Source organism: Acyrthosiphon pisum, chromosome A1, assembly GCF_005508785.2.
Source record: "Acyrthosiphon pisum isolate AL4f chromosome A1, pea_aphid_22Mar2018_4r6ur, whole genome shotgun sequence".
Lineage (NCBI taxonomy): Eukaryota > Metazoa > Arthropoda > Insecta > Hemiptera > Aphididae > Acyrthosiphon > Acyrthosiphon pisum.
The window spans coordinates 151,376,011-151,393,536 of NC_042494.1; the positions used below are offsets into that span (position 1 = coordinate 151,376,011).

General features: G+C 27.7%; 1 protein-coding gene across 1 annotated transcript in view; it reads right to left on the bottom strand.

The window, feature by feature from the left end:
- The window catches only part of LOC100166556 (dopamine D2-like receptor), a 376,736-nt gene that overhangs the window by 69,079 nt on the left and 290,131 nt on the right, over nt 1-17,526 (bottom strand). Inside the window, exon 7 of the mRNA XM_029488587.1 lies at nt 14,602-14,968. Coding sequence (XP_029344447.1) covers nt 14,602-14,968 — 367 coding nt within the window. The remainder of the gene's footprint in view (nt 1-14,601; nt 14,969-17,526) is intronic.

Sequence of the window (17,526 nt, forward strand, 5' to 3'; positions counted from 1 at the left end):
AAGATAGTGGTGGTAAAGTATTAAGAAGAAATATAAAGTTTATTACAAAAAAGAAAACATTAAGTTTAGAATTGGATGAGGAAGAGAATATGGCTGATAAAGAACAAATTGTGATAGATAATGAAACTAATAGTAATATGGTGGTGAGGAGATCAAAGAGAACAATTAAAATACCAGAAAGATTTGGATATTAATTGTTATATCTTACTTAAAATTGTTTAATTCATATCTAATATTGTAATTGTTTAATTTTAGTGGAAAGTATAATGTTAAATAGTTATTGATTTAAAAAAAAAAAAAAAAAAAATGTAAATTGTAAAGTCTAAATTGTTTTTAATTGTATAAAAGATATTGTCATATTGTTACTACTTACAAGTAAATTAAATTATTAATAAGGAGGATGTTATGGTATCACTGGTGTTATAGTGATAACAGTTATTATCATAATCAGTAAAAAACACACCAGTCATCTAACATGTCTTTAGCCGTTGTTCATTATGTAATAATATGTAGCTCTCGTGTTTTTGTAATAATGAATAAATATATTAATTTATACACGTGTACGGTTAAGTTTATTTAATATATAGATACCTAGATAATTGCATTAGTGTACAACAATACAATTATAATTATTATAATTAATACTATATTAAACTTAACCGGAAATAAAATGTAACAATTATTATAATTAAACTAAACGAAAAGTTAATCATTTATCTGTCTCTATGCGTTTCGCTGCTATTATACCTAATATTATATTATAACAGAACCACGGAGAATTATGACGGTGTCATCGCGTTTGCTGCGCGCGCAATCATTATCATTAGCAACAACGCGCAACACATAATATCTCCGTGTAATACAAATAATTAATATTACATAGCGTAAACGATGTTATTTCGTCGACCACCACCACCCACCCATTTAGCCAGACAAAACATTCAAACAGGATATTTCACCACTTAAAGCCATTGTACATGTTCACCGGGCCACTTCAGAGCGTAGAACAGAAACATCCGGCTCGAGAGATAAAAGAACAACACAAACTCTCCTTAAAATAATCACTATGGGCAGTTTTCGAATTAAACTCGTGCACCGGATAAAGTTGTGCAGGTAGGTATATACACAATTAATTGTTCCACCAACAAAAATAAATATTAAACAACAAACAAACAACTACCTATACTACAACTCTGCGTATAGACCTATACGTCCTATATATTAAACATATTATATATATATACATTGTACAAATTATACATGTTGCATAAATATATTAGAATATATCCGTGAATAAATATACAATTCTGCAGTGGATATAAAATATTATTATTTTCTCGTACCCATTACAGAATATATTGTTTGTTTTTAAACAACAATATGACAGTCCAGCAGTGATTACTAGGTAATGTTTTCATTTCAAAGTGAAAATATTGAAATAATCATAATTTAATTTCGGTAAATTTTTGTGAAAAAAAAAGTGATTTGAATATTCTTTTCCACTTGTATTTCGTAGTCGAGATGATAAAAAAAATAGGTTTGCAATTTTTGTACGATGACATGAAAACCAGTAATAATGATAAAAATATGTGTACGGGTAACTGTAGATATTATAAATGGTCGACGACCAAATATGTATCGATTATGAAATACGGGTCACGATAAATTAAAAACATTCATATAATATACTGTCATTATTATTATAATCAAATGGTTTCATGTAAATTAGTCGACTAAACGGAAAAACGTGACGGACAATCTCTCTTCGTAAATTATTATTTTAAATATTATAGATGTACCTAATTTATTAATAAATATAATAATGAATTTAACACATTTGAATGAATAGTTTATACCGCCCGTCATCGATAAATAATTGGTAAACTATTTTATGCCCAATCATTTATACTTTTTATTATTATATTACCTACCCCTTTATAGTCTGCTATTAAGACGTAAAAGATAATGTCAACGATTTTTTTTTTAATTTACCATGCAATTAATTAAAAACTTACCAACATAAAGTTAACTAATAACTATTAGTTTTCTGACTCATTAAACATCTTAAAAATTACTTATGTCTTATACGAAATGACAACATAATGGCCTGCGTATCTCTGGCAACGATTTTTAAAATGAGCTTACGTGACTATATATTTATCTGGTAATTACTTAGTCGAACAACTTAATATTATTATAATCTTTATATAACGATTTGGGTAAATAATTTAGAGATTTGCATTAATTAAAATATATTAATTATTTCAAATACCTTGAATTTTTAACACGCGATCATCCCCAATTATAAATAGTTTATTAATAATTAAACTCAAAACTTTATTATTCACCACAATTTGCTTTATATATTATAAAATTAATAATATTCTCTTTCACTATACAACAATATAAACCTTCTTTTTTTTACTGAATAACTTTAGAAATAATATTTAAATTTGAAAGAAATCTCTTAATTTTAACAACATAATCTAAAAGTCAAAAGCATAATACAATTATTACTTTTTAATGTTTATTATTAAATTATTATTTAAATTAAAACCACTGAACGTTAATAATAATAATAAATAAATCATATATTGTGATAGTGGAATAATATTATATAAACATCCAAATAATATCCAATATAATATGTATTCAGATTATATTACTTAAAAAAATACTGAATATATAAAATACTTGGGATAGACTCGTGTAATTGAAGTAAACCATTCATTTAAAAAAAAATACTTATAACTTTAATCGTATCCATTGAGTTTCAATCATACTTTACTGTTGTAGTCACAGCATAAGCAATAATATTTACTTTTAGAGACTCTAAATATTATGTTCTATTTTTTTTAATGGGAAAAATTATTAGTTCATAATCTAAAGTTTGTTTATTTTTCAATAACATTTTTGTACACAAATTGAATAAAAAAGATTGATGCATATCAAGTCATATCAAAATAATTGTAAACTTTTTAAGTATAAAATATATAATTATTTTAGGTTATTGCTATATACTGTCACTGAAATAATAAATAACTTTTTATGAAAAAAAAATGAAACATCTTGATATACAGCTACATCTTGACTGACAATATCGTTAGATAACTTTCAACCGATATTCAATAGTATATACATATATTATAAGACTAATCTGTTTACAATTTCCGGTCTCTTCAAGATTATTCAGTTTTATGATTTTATTATTATGACGTTTTAATAATTTATACTCATCGTAGAGTTTATGTGATAAATTTGTTTTTGAATTACGTTTCTTAGAGTTTTTTTTTCAAACTTATGTCTATCATGGTCGTCGAACGTGTTGTCACTATCACTCGCGGTAATATAGATTGTATATTTTCATTTTAGAATAAAACAGTATTATAATTTTACTTATTTGCGTATTATAATTACGATATTTTGTTATTTATTTTAAACTTTAAGACACGATTTTTTGTTTGGATTTAAAACCAAGTGCTTGACTTATATTGTTCGTGTTTAAAACTTCAAAACAGTTGTATTAGGTATGTTTATTTAACATAATGCTTTGACATGTAACAATTAATCTAGATCTAGTATTTGTATAATATTAATAACGCCAAATGCCAATGGTAATCAATCATAAAGTTATACTGTAGACTGTAGAATCTTAAATAGTAATCAAAACAATTTTTTTTAATCTCAGATCATGGTAATTGGACTGTCAGGATTGTAGGGATTGTAGCAGATTTAACGGTCAGGTTTAATTAAAGTCCCCGGGTACTATACCTTGCTATACAAACTAATATTTTATATAATTTGAATATTATGTCAATCATATTTTCACCATATTATAAATTTATACAGTTTTAGTAATGTCCTATTTATTGCATCACATGATTTTTTTTTTTTTTTGAATAAATGTTTAATTTGAGCGTCATTTCAACTTTTTGAAAGGTATTCTAACCATTAAGCAGGTAGGCTAAACAATTTTCAGCCAACCAATATATTATATATTGTATTAATAGTTATTAAAAAATCAAATTTTAATCACTATGCTCTAAAATTGGGATTTTTATAATATTTTATATGTAATAATATTGTATATTATGAATATAGTATACCTAATAATACTAAATTTGTATTTAATTGTTTTTATTACAACAAACAAGAATATATTATAAACGAACTCTAATACAATTTTTACAATAAGTAATTTGGGTGTGGGGGGGGGGGGTACAAGTATACAGGACTGGGATGGCCTGATAGAAGGCAGAGTACAATGACCCTATTTCATAATACACATGATTCTTAAACCGATAAATCAGACGTCATGATACAAACATGTTTATACATTTTTTAAGACAATGAAAAATACTTTTTGAGTATATTTGGCGTACGCATTCTTGCTAAGTATTATAAACACACGTTTTAGGTAAATACTGTAGGTAAGTGTTGTGTTTGTTTCAAGAACAACGAGCAAAGGCTTGTGCTGACTTTGGAGCTATATAATAGGCGATTGAGAAATATTATTCCTTTGAAGAATCGCAAACTGGTAAAAAAAAAAAAATTACCCAAGCTAATAATAAACAGAAAGAAGATTTTACAAAATTTTTGTGTTTGGAGCAATAATAATAATAATATTGAATTAGTTATACAATAGTATTTTAATTATTGAATAGGCATATTGGCTAATGGTTATACACTTGGTTTTTAATTTTGGTTTATAAAACTACCTAATTATTTTTGCTGATACTTTGAAACATATAATTGTAATTACGAAATATTTAAACTTTACTTATTTATATGCACTATACATACAATTAAGTTATAATAAATAGAACCTAGAGGGGAATAAAAAAAGTTTCATCGAGATAATGTGTTTGTGCACAATCCAAAACGCGTCGTTCCCCGTCGAAACCATCCAATGATTTCCACTCTTCGACTCAAGTCGTTTGCAAGAAATAATCACATTCTCTCGGCATACGGGGTAAAATTATGTGATTTGGAAAATAACTTACTTAATAATTCGAAACTAAGTAATAACTCACAGATAAATAATGGAATAAAAATATTATACAATATTTAAATTTACAAAATATACCTATATATATTTAAGTATAAAAAGTGTAAAAGTAACTTTATTTTCCAAAATGTATTAAGTTTATTTCTTTAACCAGATTTAGAAACCTATTACAATCATATGTGTCATAAAGTAATGTCTTGACGTGCTTTTTATTTGTTTTATGAATATATACTTAATTTATCAACATTTTAATATTCAAATGTATTTCTTTGTCGACGAAGTTTTTGTGATTATTCGTGGCCAGCCATTGTAATAGTATATCATTAGTTTTTAGCTTATAACCTAAATAATAATTATTTATTAAATATTGTAATTATATAATATTGATTTTACTATTTATGTCATTATAATGACTACAAGTCTAATATATAATAAATCCTTACAATTTAAACTTGCAACTTATATCACTTTTATTGTTGGATGATCGAGAACCGGAAGTGTTTATAATTTATATACAGTATATATGGAAGCTATGATATTAAAATCAACCTCAGCAATACTATCAACCCCATCGGATTATAAAACATGTAAAGTAGATCTTATTTGACTCAATTGTTATTGAAACCATCTAATTTACGAACTAAAATATCATAGCTCTTATTTATAGAGATGACTCACTAAGGCATACGTACAATATACGTAAATTATTATTATTTATTGGTATTGAATTTGTCGATTTTATTGCTATGTACGGAAATCGAGATATCGACCATCTTTATGTTTTAACAACAATATGATAATATTATGATTTTATTTAAAATTCGGCTAATTAGAATAGAAAATATAAATGCATTATTTTTTTATTTGAAATTATCAAAGTTATAAAGTAAGTACTTTATAAAAGGAATAAGTTATTTAAATTTCCATTTCATTGGGCGAAGTAGTTGTAGAATCTCTTTGTCTTACCCTTTTTTAAGTTTATTGCCTCGGAACTCATTTAACGCAGTACTTCATAAAGTCCCATTTAATATGAAAGAAATTACAAAGTATTTGATTTCAACTCGATTTTGCAGTAACGCATTAATGTACCGAAATTGCCTATTTAGATCGCCGTACTATGTAATTATTAATATAAGAATAAGAATAATAATAATATTAAATCGTTACCATTTATTCCGGACTTTTGCCTCGTTAAAAACGGGGAGTAAAAAATGTATTTATTATTTATCGAGCAATCATTATTAGCTAGCTAAAAAATATTTTAAGCTCGTTTTATGTCCGATTTTATTAAGCGCATTTAATTTCAACATCAGCGAAGTGTCTATTGTGTTGGTTTACTGGGATATATTAAAAGTATATTATACATATATTCATACGTATATAATATACTATACGAGTATATACATTCATAATATGTGTGTGTGTTTGTGTGTGAGTGTGTTATATAATATACAAGGGAACGTGTACATATATATATATATGTATCTACACAATATAGAGCTTTAGTGAAAGTACTATACTTTATGCCATATATATCGCTCGCTATAGAACAAACAGTTCATATTGGCTTTTCGTGTTCCTTGGAGTATACGCGACGCGAGGGCTTAAACACGCAGTGTGTTGAAATACAATACATATATTGTTCCTGCCATAATATTGTTTCCAATTTTTCCTAAATTTTTCTCTCACGTCCAGTAATTTACTAAACATCCAGTGGAAGTGCCTACTTGAACATTTCACGTACAAAAACTAATCGTGTTAAACTGCACGATTCCAAAGGCCGTTTAAAATTAGAACATACGGTATATTACTCGACGGTATTACGAACGGAATCCTGCGTAATTTAAACACGTGATCTGAGCACGTCTGCAACGGTCGTCGTGCTATTCGATATAATATCCTTTGGGCCTTTTAACCGCTAACCCAATTTGACGACAAAAAAAAGTTTTATCGTCAAAAATACAGTAAAATGTATGTGATTTAATGTATAAACTCGAGTGAGTTTGCGTTATTTTACAATCTTCTTTTGAGTATGATCTTAGCTAGAATTGTATGATTAAAAAATAATAAAACTTCCTTGCGCCTAGTATAATAATTGTATAAGAATATAACAATTGATGATATAACCAACTTTTTTTTTTTTAATTAGCGCTCAAAGTACAAACATTAATCATCGCAAGAAAAAATAAATAAATGGAAATAGTATAAAAATAAAAATATAATAAATACAGAGAAATTTTAATTATTATAATATGCTAAAATTAATTTAAATATAATATTATCTTTGTGTTGAATTGTGTAATATGCTACTTATAATAATATTATGATATATTTGTATCTGAATTTTTCTTCTGTGTAATTATATTTGTATCAAGACGTACTCGTATTTAATTGGCACTACAATATTATTCTCATCCACTCTTAGAGCCGAGTATTTTAGATCAAACAATAAGTTTAATATTGACGGAATCATTTTATAATAATAATACAATGTATAAAGGCGCATGGAAGGAATTTAGGAAGGCTACATTTTCTTTGGATAGAAAACGTTAAAACTAATGTAATTTAATATCTTGTTTTGTTGCAACGAAATTTGTACCCATGTAACCTGTGTTAACGCCGCGTATTGAGTCGATATCATTACCTATAAAATAACAAAATAAAAATATAAAAATGTTTATAAGTTATCTTATATCGAGCATAAATCGTGATTCTTGAATTCAATAAATATCAATTGAATCAATTTGTAACCTATCTCAACTGTTACAAATTATTGGAAATTATTGTGTTCTATAAAAGAAATTGAAGGTTTTGTTATTTTTTTTAACATGACTTTATGATTGTAAAATTCGCAGTAAGTATGAACTTGGAGTAGTATGAAGTTGGTTATATTTTAAAGTAGACAATTTATTTTATATTTAAAAAAAAAATAAATGGCTTTTACTTTCCTCCATCAAACACCCCTATAATAGTTAGGCAATTTAGATTTAAGTGATCAAATAATAAATTAGGCAAATATATTAATTATATATTTTAATTTATATAAACCTAATTTATGAGTATAAAATAATATATTGTGTTTAATTTATGATAATAATATATCCTAATCGGATTCAACATGTTCAAATTGAAACTGCTAAAATGGTTTAAATGCATGTAATACATTATATATTAACACATTATGATAGATTTTATATAAAAAGCAGAATAACTAATTAATTCAATTCAATAGCATAGTAAAAAAAAAAAATTAAGAATCGCTCTGCTATATTTTAGTTTCTAAGTGCACCTCGTAATTGAGTAGTCTGCTTTAACAAATGTGTTCAATCTGAACTCAATGATACATTTTTTATTGCATTTTTAAAATGATTTTGTGTCAGCATCTATTCTAAGAATATCTTTTAATTTTCTTTATTGAGTTTATCTATATGTAATACAGTAAGATAAACTTATTTTTCCCAAAAACATGGCATATATTATATAATAAATTTAATACAGGTAATTAAATATCATATATTATTGTTATTTACTTATAAATCATATCAGTCAATACCTTATCTTCATGTAAATGGGCTCAGGGCTTAAAACGAATGAATTAAAATTAGTATACATTTTTTGTAAACATTGAACTGTGTGTATAAAATATTATTTTGTGTCATAGCGGAATTTTTTAAGTTACCGTGATAAATACTTTTTGAATAATGACAAAGTATCAAAATATTCAATATTTATCTATCCGATTTGGTAAAAATTTGAATTATTTATTTGACTCATAGACGTATTTGCCTAAACCAAACTATTTTTTTTAAATTCCATATTTTCAAACCTTTTGACTCAAAAACAAATCTTAACATCAATAAATAAATAAAAAAAAATTATTGGTCAAAAATGTATCATGTCTAGAAAACGTTTATATGATTTATACAACTCACAATAGCAATTGTCAAAGTTTTAATTATAACAATAATAATAATAATAATAATAAAGTCACAGAAAAACGTGACCCATATGCATGAATTAAATAAATATAATATAATTATTTAGATAACGTTTTAAATTTCATATTTTTAACTTGAACACATTGTGCGCGTCGGTTGTAAAATTAATGTTTCTTGAGTTTAACATTTACTTTTCATTTATTTATTGTTTTTCGCTTATATAGAACAACATGAAAATAAGGGAGAACACGATTTGTAACTTTGTGAACTCTCTTTGTATATATAGAGCGGTGAGACTTTTGAAACCATGACATACCTATGTATATATGCATATTATAATTCACTGTCAAAACAAATACCTTTTGTAACCAAAAACTTTGGATTCGAGAAATGTTCAGAATTCAAATAATTGATGGCATTAATCTATTATATCATGCTTAAGTGTTATTATAATATGGGAATTAGATACAAAAATAAGTTATTCATTCGTTAATTAAAGTTGTGTAAAAACTTTTGTTTTGGCTTTGTTTAAAATGTTTACAATCGAATTGATGAAGAAAGAATTGAAATGTTATTTAATTAAGTTTGACTTAAATTTAAAAAGTACTGATAAGTCACTCTGCTGTATAGTAGGTTTCGAGTGTAACAATAGCAATTCAGTAGGTCATTGTTGAAATAGATGAGTTAAATTTAAACTCAATGATGAATAATTGTATACAAATAACGATTTTAATTTTTAAGTGTAGTCGGTGTGTCAGCCTCAACTACTAAGTATAGTAATTAAATTAATATTAATAATTAATTTATCTATTATTAGTAGGTACAATAAGTTGAACAATTTTTTTTAAAAAAACCATTTCTTACATTATAATTTTATATTATTAATTATTATAAAATATTATATCATAATATCATATATATTTATTGGTATAAACTTATAATTCAATATACCGATGTACTATGGAATGGTGTGAATAGATTAATGGTATAAGATATAAATAGCTTTAAAGTAGTATAAATATTTAAAAAAATACATCTATCCCTATATATAGTAGAACGTATTTTGAATCACTCATCAACATAAATCCTAAACTATTAAAGATAGGGGCTTGACATTTTGACAGTTCCTTCGTACCTATTCTATAGTAAAACAGTGCACTATACTAATAAGAGAAGATTTTTCAAAATGTACGTTTTTAAAATTAATTATTATGATTATGAGTAGATATAATTTTAACTTATATTTTATGCTTGGTCGCTATATTTTTTACTCTCTTGAATTACAATAATAACCGCATATTTTTTTATTTCACATTTTTTGTTACCTACTGATTACCGCAGTAAGAAAAAATGTAACTTACTATCCATACTAATTTAAAATAAATATTACCTTTTTTTTTATTTATTTTTAAAATTGTTGAACACCATTACACTGAACATTTAATAATAAAATATAACATTGTTTGAATCATATAAAAGTTGGAATTTCTTACGTGGAACAAAATTCACGCGGTCAGTTCGTTGTGTATGACATAATAATTAATAAAAAATAAAAAATTCCATACAATTAAGATGTTTGAATTACACCTAATTAATTAAAATTATTAGTAGAGGAATCATCATTATTTGTTTAAATATACAATATAGTTTTTAAAAATGATTCGTTCTTCAATGACATAATATAAATCATTAAACTTTGGGAGTTTACTAAAACGTCAAATTCGAATAATATCAATTCATATAAACTTCCGTCTCATAGTTAAGTTTAGCGCTTGTTGGTACGTTAATAACCACAGTCTCCACCACGACTTCAAAACACAAACTTATCTATTCTTGGTATATCTTTACCTTTAATGCGGTATATCACATTAGGTAGGTACTTTGAACAATTTCTTGAAAACGTCAAAAATGAATCAAACCTTCTTATTTTAAATATTACTTTTAATACATCACCAGATGAACATTTATTGTCTATATTGTCTCAAAATAAAACAGCTGTAATTTGTTTACCCCATTTATTTTTAAAAGTTCAGAGAATTCATACTTCAAAGTATCTACTAGATCCGACTTTCAATCAGAATCCACTTTCAAAGTTAATGCTGAAGCGTTTTCATTTCTCTATAGGTCACGTCGAAACAAATAAAACAAATAACATTGTTGTAAAACAATTATATTAAATATTAATGAATTACATATATCATCGCTCTACTCTGAAATTATAAAGTATCAGTAATGCTATTAATACACTATACCAAACTTTTCGAATAGCCGAGATTGTCTGACGACGTCTCGTAGCGGTATTGACATTTATGTACGCAAAATTCTGATTTTTTTTTTTACGGCAGTTTATTGTACAGTAAAGTAGAGAATCCGTCCGTCCGTCCGTGTTGCACGTAGAAATACGTTAAGCATATTATCGGGGTTCCTGAACGTTTTAATACAATTTGCGAGCAAACATAATAATATTATAGCTGCGACAATCTTTAAATGTATATCTATAATATATTGTAACGTTCAGTGAATGTTAAGGTCATTCGTGTGAATTAGTTTTAAATGTATATTATATTATTGGGTATAGGTAATGCGCCACGCGTCAGTGTGCGAAACCTCCAGCACACTCTACCACCTCGGCCCGCAATTACATTTTCATAAATTAATTATATTAATTATATTAACACTATGTATATTACTGGCCTCCCACCAATATTGCCGGCCCGTCGGTTTACGTACTCACATCTCTTCTCTTCTTGCCGCCTACGGTGACACATATGGTAGAAAATTTTTAGTGTATAGCCGCGTTTTTCTTTTATGGTGTAGCGACAGTTGAAGTTTTCAGGGCGATGCCCGCGGAAAGAACGTTTTGGTGAAAAAGGGTAATCAGAGATCGACGGACGTTTGATCCCTTTTTGTTAGCATGTACATTGTACGTATTATTATTATTATAATCATTATTATTATTTTTTTTATGTATCTGGCCGGTACAATACGTTGAGAATTATACATTTATACATTACAATTTATGTTCCAAGCGAACGACCGGTAACCGCCTAGAGGAGCCGTTGAGAATTATTATTTATTCTTGTTAAAAATATCGTCGTTTGGTCAAATTATTTTTGTCTTTGTTCTTTTATAAGTCCAAGTCATACACCCGTTAAGCTTTCTCGGCACCAACTCAATATATTTAATTTAATTTACCTAAATAATGTGAATTGAGTTTATTTTATAATTATTATTACTGTGATGCATGTGGTTCTATCCTTTTGGTCTCTCATTATATTATTACGGTAAAATAAATCCACGACGCTATCCGGCCCTTCGGGTCTCGGCTAGTGCTTGCTCAAACCGGAGGGTAACTACATGACTCTCAAATCATGAGCAATATGTCTCGAGTTGTCACAATATTATATTACAATGCTTTTGGATTTGTAATTTGTAGCGATTTTATTTATTTGTTACTCGTGTAATAGAAACTTCGACGAGTTTGTTAGGCATAACATAATAGAGACATATTATACTGTGCAGTGCCGACATAATATTTCTTTTGGACGACGACTTACGTTAACTGTTGTCATTGCTTAAAAAATCATAAGTCTGATTATTAGTATACGTACGAGTATAACGGGTTATTTATAAACAATCCAAATTCCAAACACGGTCATCACTTTATGCGAAAAAAAACGAAGACGTATAGGTATTATACCTACTAATATTAACGGTGACACAGAATACCATTTTCAACCAAACACGATAATATAGCTGCGGAACAATTTAAATTTGTAACTATATATACAATTCAGTCAAACTCAGTCAACTCAAAGTTGAAAATACCGTCCAAAAAGTTCGAGTTATCCAAGGATAATACAATAATAGGGAATTCCAGTGACCGGGAAAAAGTTTGCGGTATCGACGATTTCCAGTTAACGAAATTGAACTGTATTATGCATAGGTACATAACCATGCAATGCCGACATAATTTTTCGTTGCCGACATAATTTTTCGTTGGCACGACGACGACGACGACGACGTGCGTTAACTGTAGTCAGTGCTTAAACAGTCGTAAATCTTAACGAAACACACTGATTGTTAGTACGTTCAAGTATAACGCGTTATAGTGTTTCAAATGTATACGGGTATAACGTTGGTAGGTAAGCATAAATCGGTCGAGGAAACTAAAAATATATAAACGATCCAAACACGGTTGCCACTTTATGCCAACCACAAAAAAACCGAAGAAGTAGGTATAATATACGTAATATTATTACGATAGGTAGGAGAAGAATTTCTTTTTACAACGACCGCACACGGATTCGTTATATTATTAACAGAAGGTTGTATATATATATATATATTACTATACTTGTTACTATATATATATTATTACTATTATTATTTTATGTATACACGGGACGGTGTGCCGCGCTCCGAAGATAAATACGATATTTTACTATCGTTATTACCGTTATTATTATTTTTCTTCGCGCAAACGGAGGAGAAAAACATCCGTTTAGCGCGAGATGACGACGGGCGAAATATTATGTACAACATTAAGATAAAGCTGACGGGCAGAAGACATCATTTTCGGCTATACATATATATGTATCATATACACGACGATTTATTTTGTTTCTGGTATATACCTATATATAGTAATAATAATAATAACAATAACACGAGTCTTTATATATTATGTATAGACCACTATATTGTAGCGCAAACACAAAAAAAAACATTCTGTCACTTTTTCTAACAAAATCTATTCATAGCACACTTGGTTGAACATTATTTATAAATATTTATGACGTTTCAAATTATTTAAAATATTTTATAGAATACCAAATCGATCCTGCTTTAATATTTAATCTTGTCTGCATGCCACACTTTGTAATGGAGTACAGTAAACCAAAAAACCTAGACTTAGCTTCCCCCCTCAAAATATTGTAATAGCCCTTCAAAATTATCAATTATGTCGTGTTTCGTGTGAAAATATATAATATAGAATTACTAATAAATTATAAAGTACCTATATTATTATATTATTATTAAAAAAAAATTCAATTTTGAAAAGGATATTGTAAAACATACTGACAATAACTACATAATTAACAAATTTGCAAACAAAAAAAGAACGATTAAGTAACAATAATTTGAATTAATTATATTCATTTAATGGTTTTTAATTTTTTTGTTGTATTTATGCGTAGTTACTTACAGGGAGTTAAAATCCAATTGAATTAAATATGCAACGCAATGAGGTTTATGTTTCATTTTATATCATAATATTATTTGAATAAGGTTTTTTTTAGTTAATTTAGCCCCCCCTCCAAAAGTTTTTTAATGGATTTCCACCTATGCACCAGTGGCAGGCATATAACCGTGTCGACACCCAGTATTGAGTATTGCCACCAGGTAAATGAGAAACGGCTCTTCTCAGAGCCACCAAAAAAATGTGACACATCTAACGTGCCTGCTTAGGTGTTTGCTCTCGGATCACTCGTATTCCATCGACGGCACTTACTTCAACGTGCACGAGGAATACATATAAGGTGGTTGTTAGTACCTTTAGGTTCACACTATTCTTTAAGCACCGAAGAAATCAAACCCTTCCACTTTAATTTAACGGCAATATTATATTAATGCACGGACTGTTCAACTTACCCAAGACAATCGCCAAGGTTTTCGTGGCTTTTCTCTCTTTTCTCGCCGAAGACTTTTCCCGTTTCTTCCGGCTTGCCTTGTTCACCTTGTATATGGTGAAGCGACTGCTTCCTTCTGTTGTCGTCTTGTACTCTTTTTTCGAACACCTCGAACCGTCCTCCTCGGAACCGTTCCGGAGCATCGACGACAGCGAACGTTTCACCAGCGACTGTGTCGTTCGACTTGACCGGTCTATCGGTTGCGGTACAGCCGTCGGGGTAGCCACAGCAGCCGTGACGGTGACCGTGGTCGTCAATGTCGTCGCTGACGCCGTGGTCATCGTGATTGGTGACGACGCTGCCGAGGAATCTCTGCGTTTTCCTGGTATCTAAATCAGGGGAAATCAACTCATAAGTTTTTGCTATAGCAATACATTATATTATAATTTGTGGTGGTAGTACGTAATTTGTTTTTACCGGTCTGAATGATGAAAAAAAACACGAACAATGTTTTAACTTTGCAGGACATTCTAAACTGAACAAAGTTTTTTAATCCTATAGGTTCGACGAGTTTATGGGTCTGAAATAAATCCAAAGTGTCATCGCTACTGGTTTTACACAAAATGCGTAAAAACAGTTGCGAGGCCATGATGGTGACTCGATAAAGATTATGCGTAGGGATTAGGGGACGGATTATTTATAATATTATGTAAATTTTAAAACCATAATTCTATCAGAGTTAGATGTTTTAAATCTGATAAGAAATACTCACGGTAAAATGACACAAACTTAACTTTACATAATATTTTGCACGTTTAATGTAATAATTGTCAAGCTATATAGTAATAAAATTAAGGGTGTAATCCAAGACAATATATATATTTTAAATGGTAATTATTTGATATGGTAAACACGATGATAATCCGAGTTAAACAATTTAAAGGAATAATTATTTTAAAAACATTAATTGATTTTTATTCAAAGAGATTATAATAATATTTTACTTGGAAAAATGAAAAGTTTACACTTTGTATGACACGTGCGTAACGATACATTAATACGATAATGTCACTGCACTCATTCTGAAATGAATTTATTTTTGTTAATTTCAGATATTATTTTATGACGTCATGTATTAAATTAATATATTATGTAGGTACTGATATTATGATGTTAGTGATTTATTTTGTAACTTAAATTGAGATTTAAGTGCATATACAGTAATTATAATAACAAAATTACAGAGAATTGAGAAACCACTGTTTATACATACTGTACAGTAATTCACCAAAAATGCTTTCCCCACCATTTTATCCTTTAATGATGAATTTATTCAAATTCTGATTTTTCAATTTTTAAGTTAATTTATAAGAACCAATTTAAAAGTGTTCTTTAAAAATACAAACAAATTTTTAATTATACAAGAACCCACTCTTTTTTTTTGTTTATGATTTATGATCTGATAATTCCTGTGAAAATTGTGATGTACCTATATAATTCAAATGCAGGCGACTATAGTTTGTGAGTAATTTAACTTTATAAACTAAGGGTCAGATAATATAGTACATTGAATATAATAATATGTATAGAGATATGGCGCTACAAAGTTGGGAGCTATGGGGCTATGATGATTAAAAAATCAATGGTATCATTTATTAAAATGTAATAATTTGTAAGAACTGTCCAAGTATAAAAGTAGGAACTACTGGGTGATTCTTTTATCAAACAATACTCATTATTTCAAAAAGCATAAAGTTTAGATGAGCGGAGAAGTGGAAAAATATTTCGCAGGGTAACCCCGTACCACTCCACTCCGATCATCTAAACTTTGAATATTTATAACTCATAAACTACTCGCTCCAAATTCGATTTTCATGTATCAAAATACTAAGAAAAATATTCTGCTTTGGAATATAAAATTAAAACCCTATGTTGTTATTCAAAAAAGTAAAAAAATAAAAAAATTATAAGGATAAAAAAAGGTGGGTAAGTGGATGTCGCTCTGCTGTACAGTAGGTTACAAGTGGGTCACTATATAATGGATAGTATTAAATTTGAATTCAATGATATAATATCACTATATAAGAAAAAAACGATTCTGAGCGGAGATGGTTTGTCAGTCTAGGTATTAGACATATCTATTATATGTATACTTATCTATGGTATTAAAAAAAATTGACCTATAATAGGTATCAATAATAAATTCCAAATTAATCATATCACAATATCCATTAGATAACGCGTATACATCAACAACAAACCGTGGTACTATCATAGATACATAATAGTATACTTTAGAAGTTTCAAGTACCCACAAATAATATTATTCCAGGTTTTTTAATATGTAATTTCGTCCAAATTTAAACTTAAAATGATTATAAAAATAAACTGTGCTTATATATTTCTTAGAATTTTTGGTAACAGAATTAAATATTTACGCGGAATCTTGTTTTAAATTTTCAATCCTTAGATATAAAAGTTGAACATTTTATAAATTTTAACTACAAAATAATTATTCAATTTTAAATTTGATAAATGTTGTCAAAATTTCAACTTCAAATGCTTATAAAAATAATTGTGCCTATGTATTTTTAATATTTTTCAACTGCTATTGTAACAATGTATCAGGAGCCTTTTATTAATTTGTTTACACTTTTTGGCCCAATAGATAAAACTTTATTGATATTTATAGAAAAAAAAAACTAAAAAAATTGAAAACTTACAATGTCCGTAAACAGCTTAAAAAGAGTCAAATTATTTTCAAAATTTTATCGTATATATAAAATGCTAATATGAATATTCAGTGAAATTTTTAAGTTTCTACAGTCATTCATTTTTAATTACAACAAAATAAGAAAATCGTCTCATGAGAAATCGAGCAAATATCAAATGTTATAAAAATATGAATTTCAAACGCTCATAAAAATTTAATTTGACTTTCTCATAG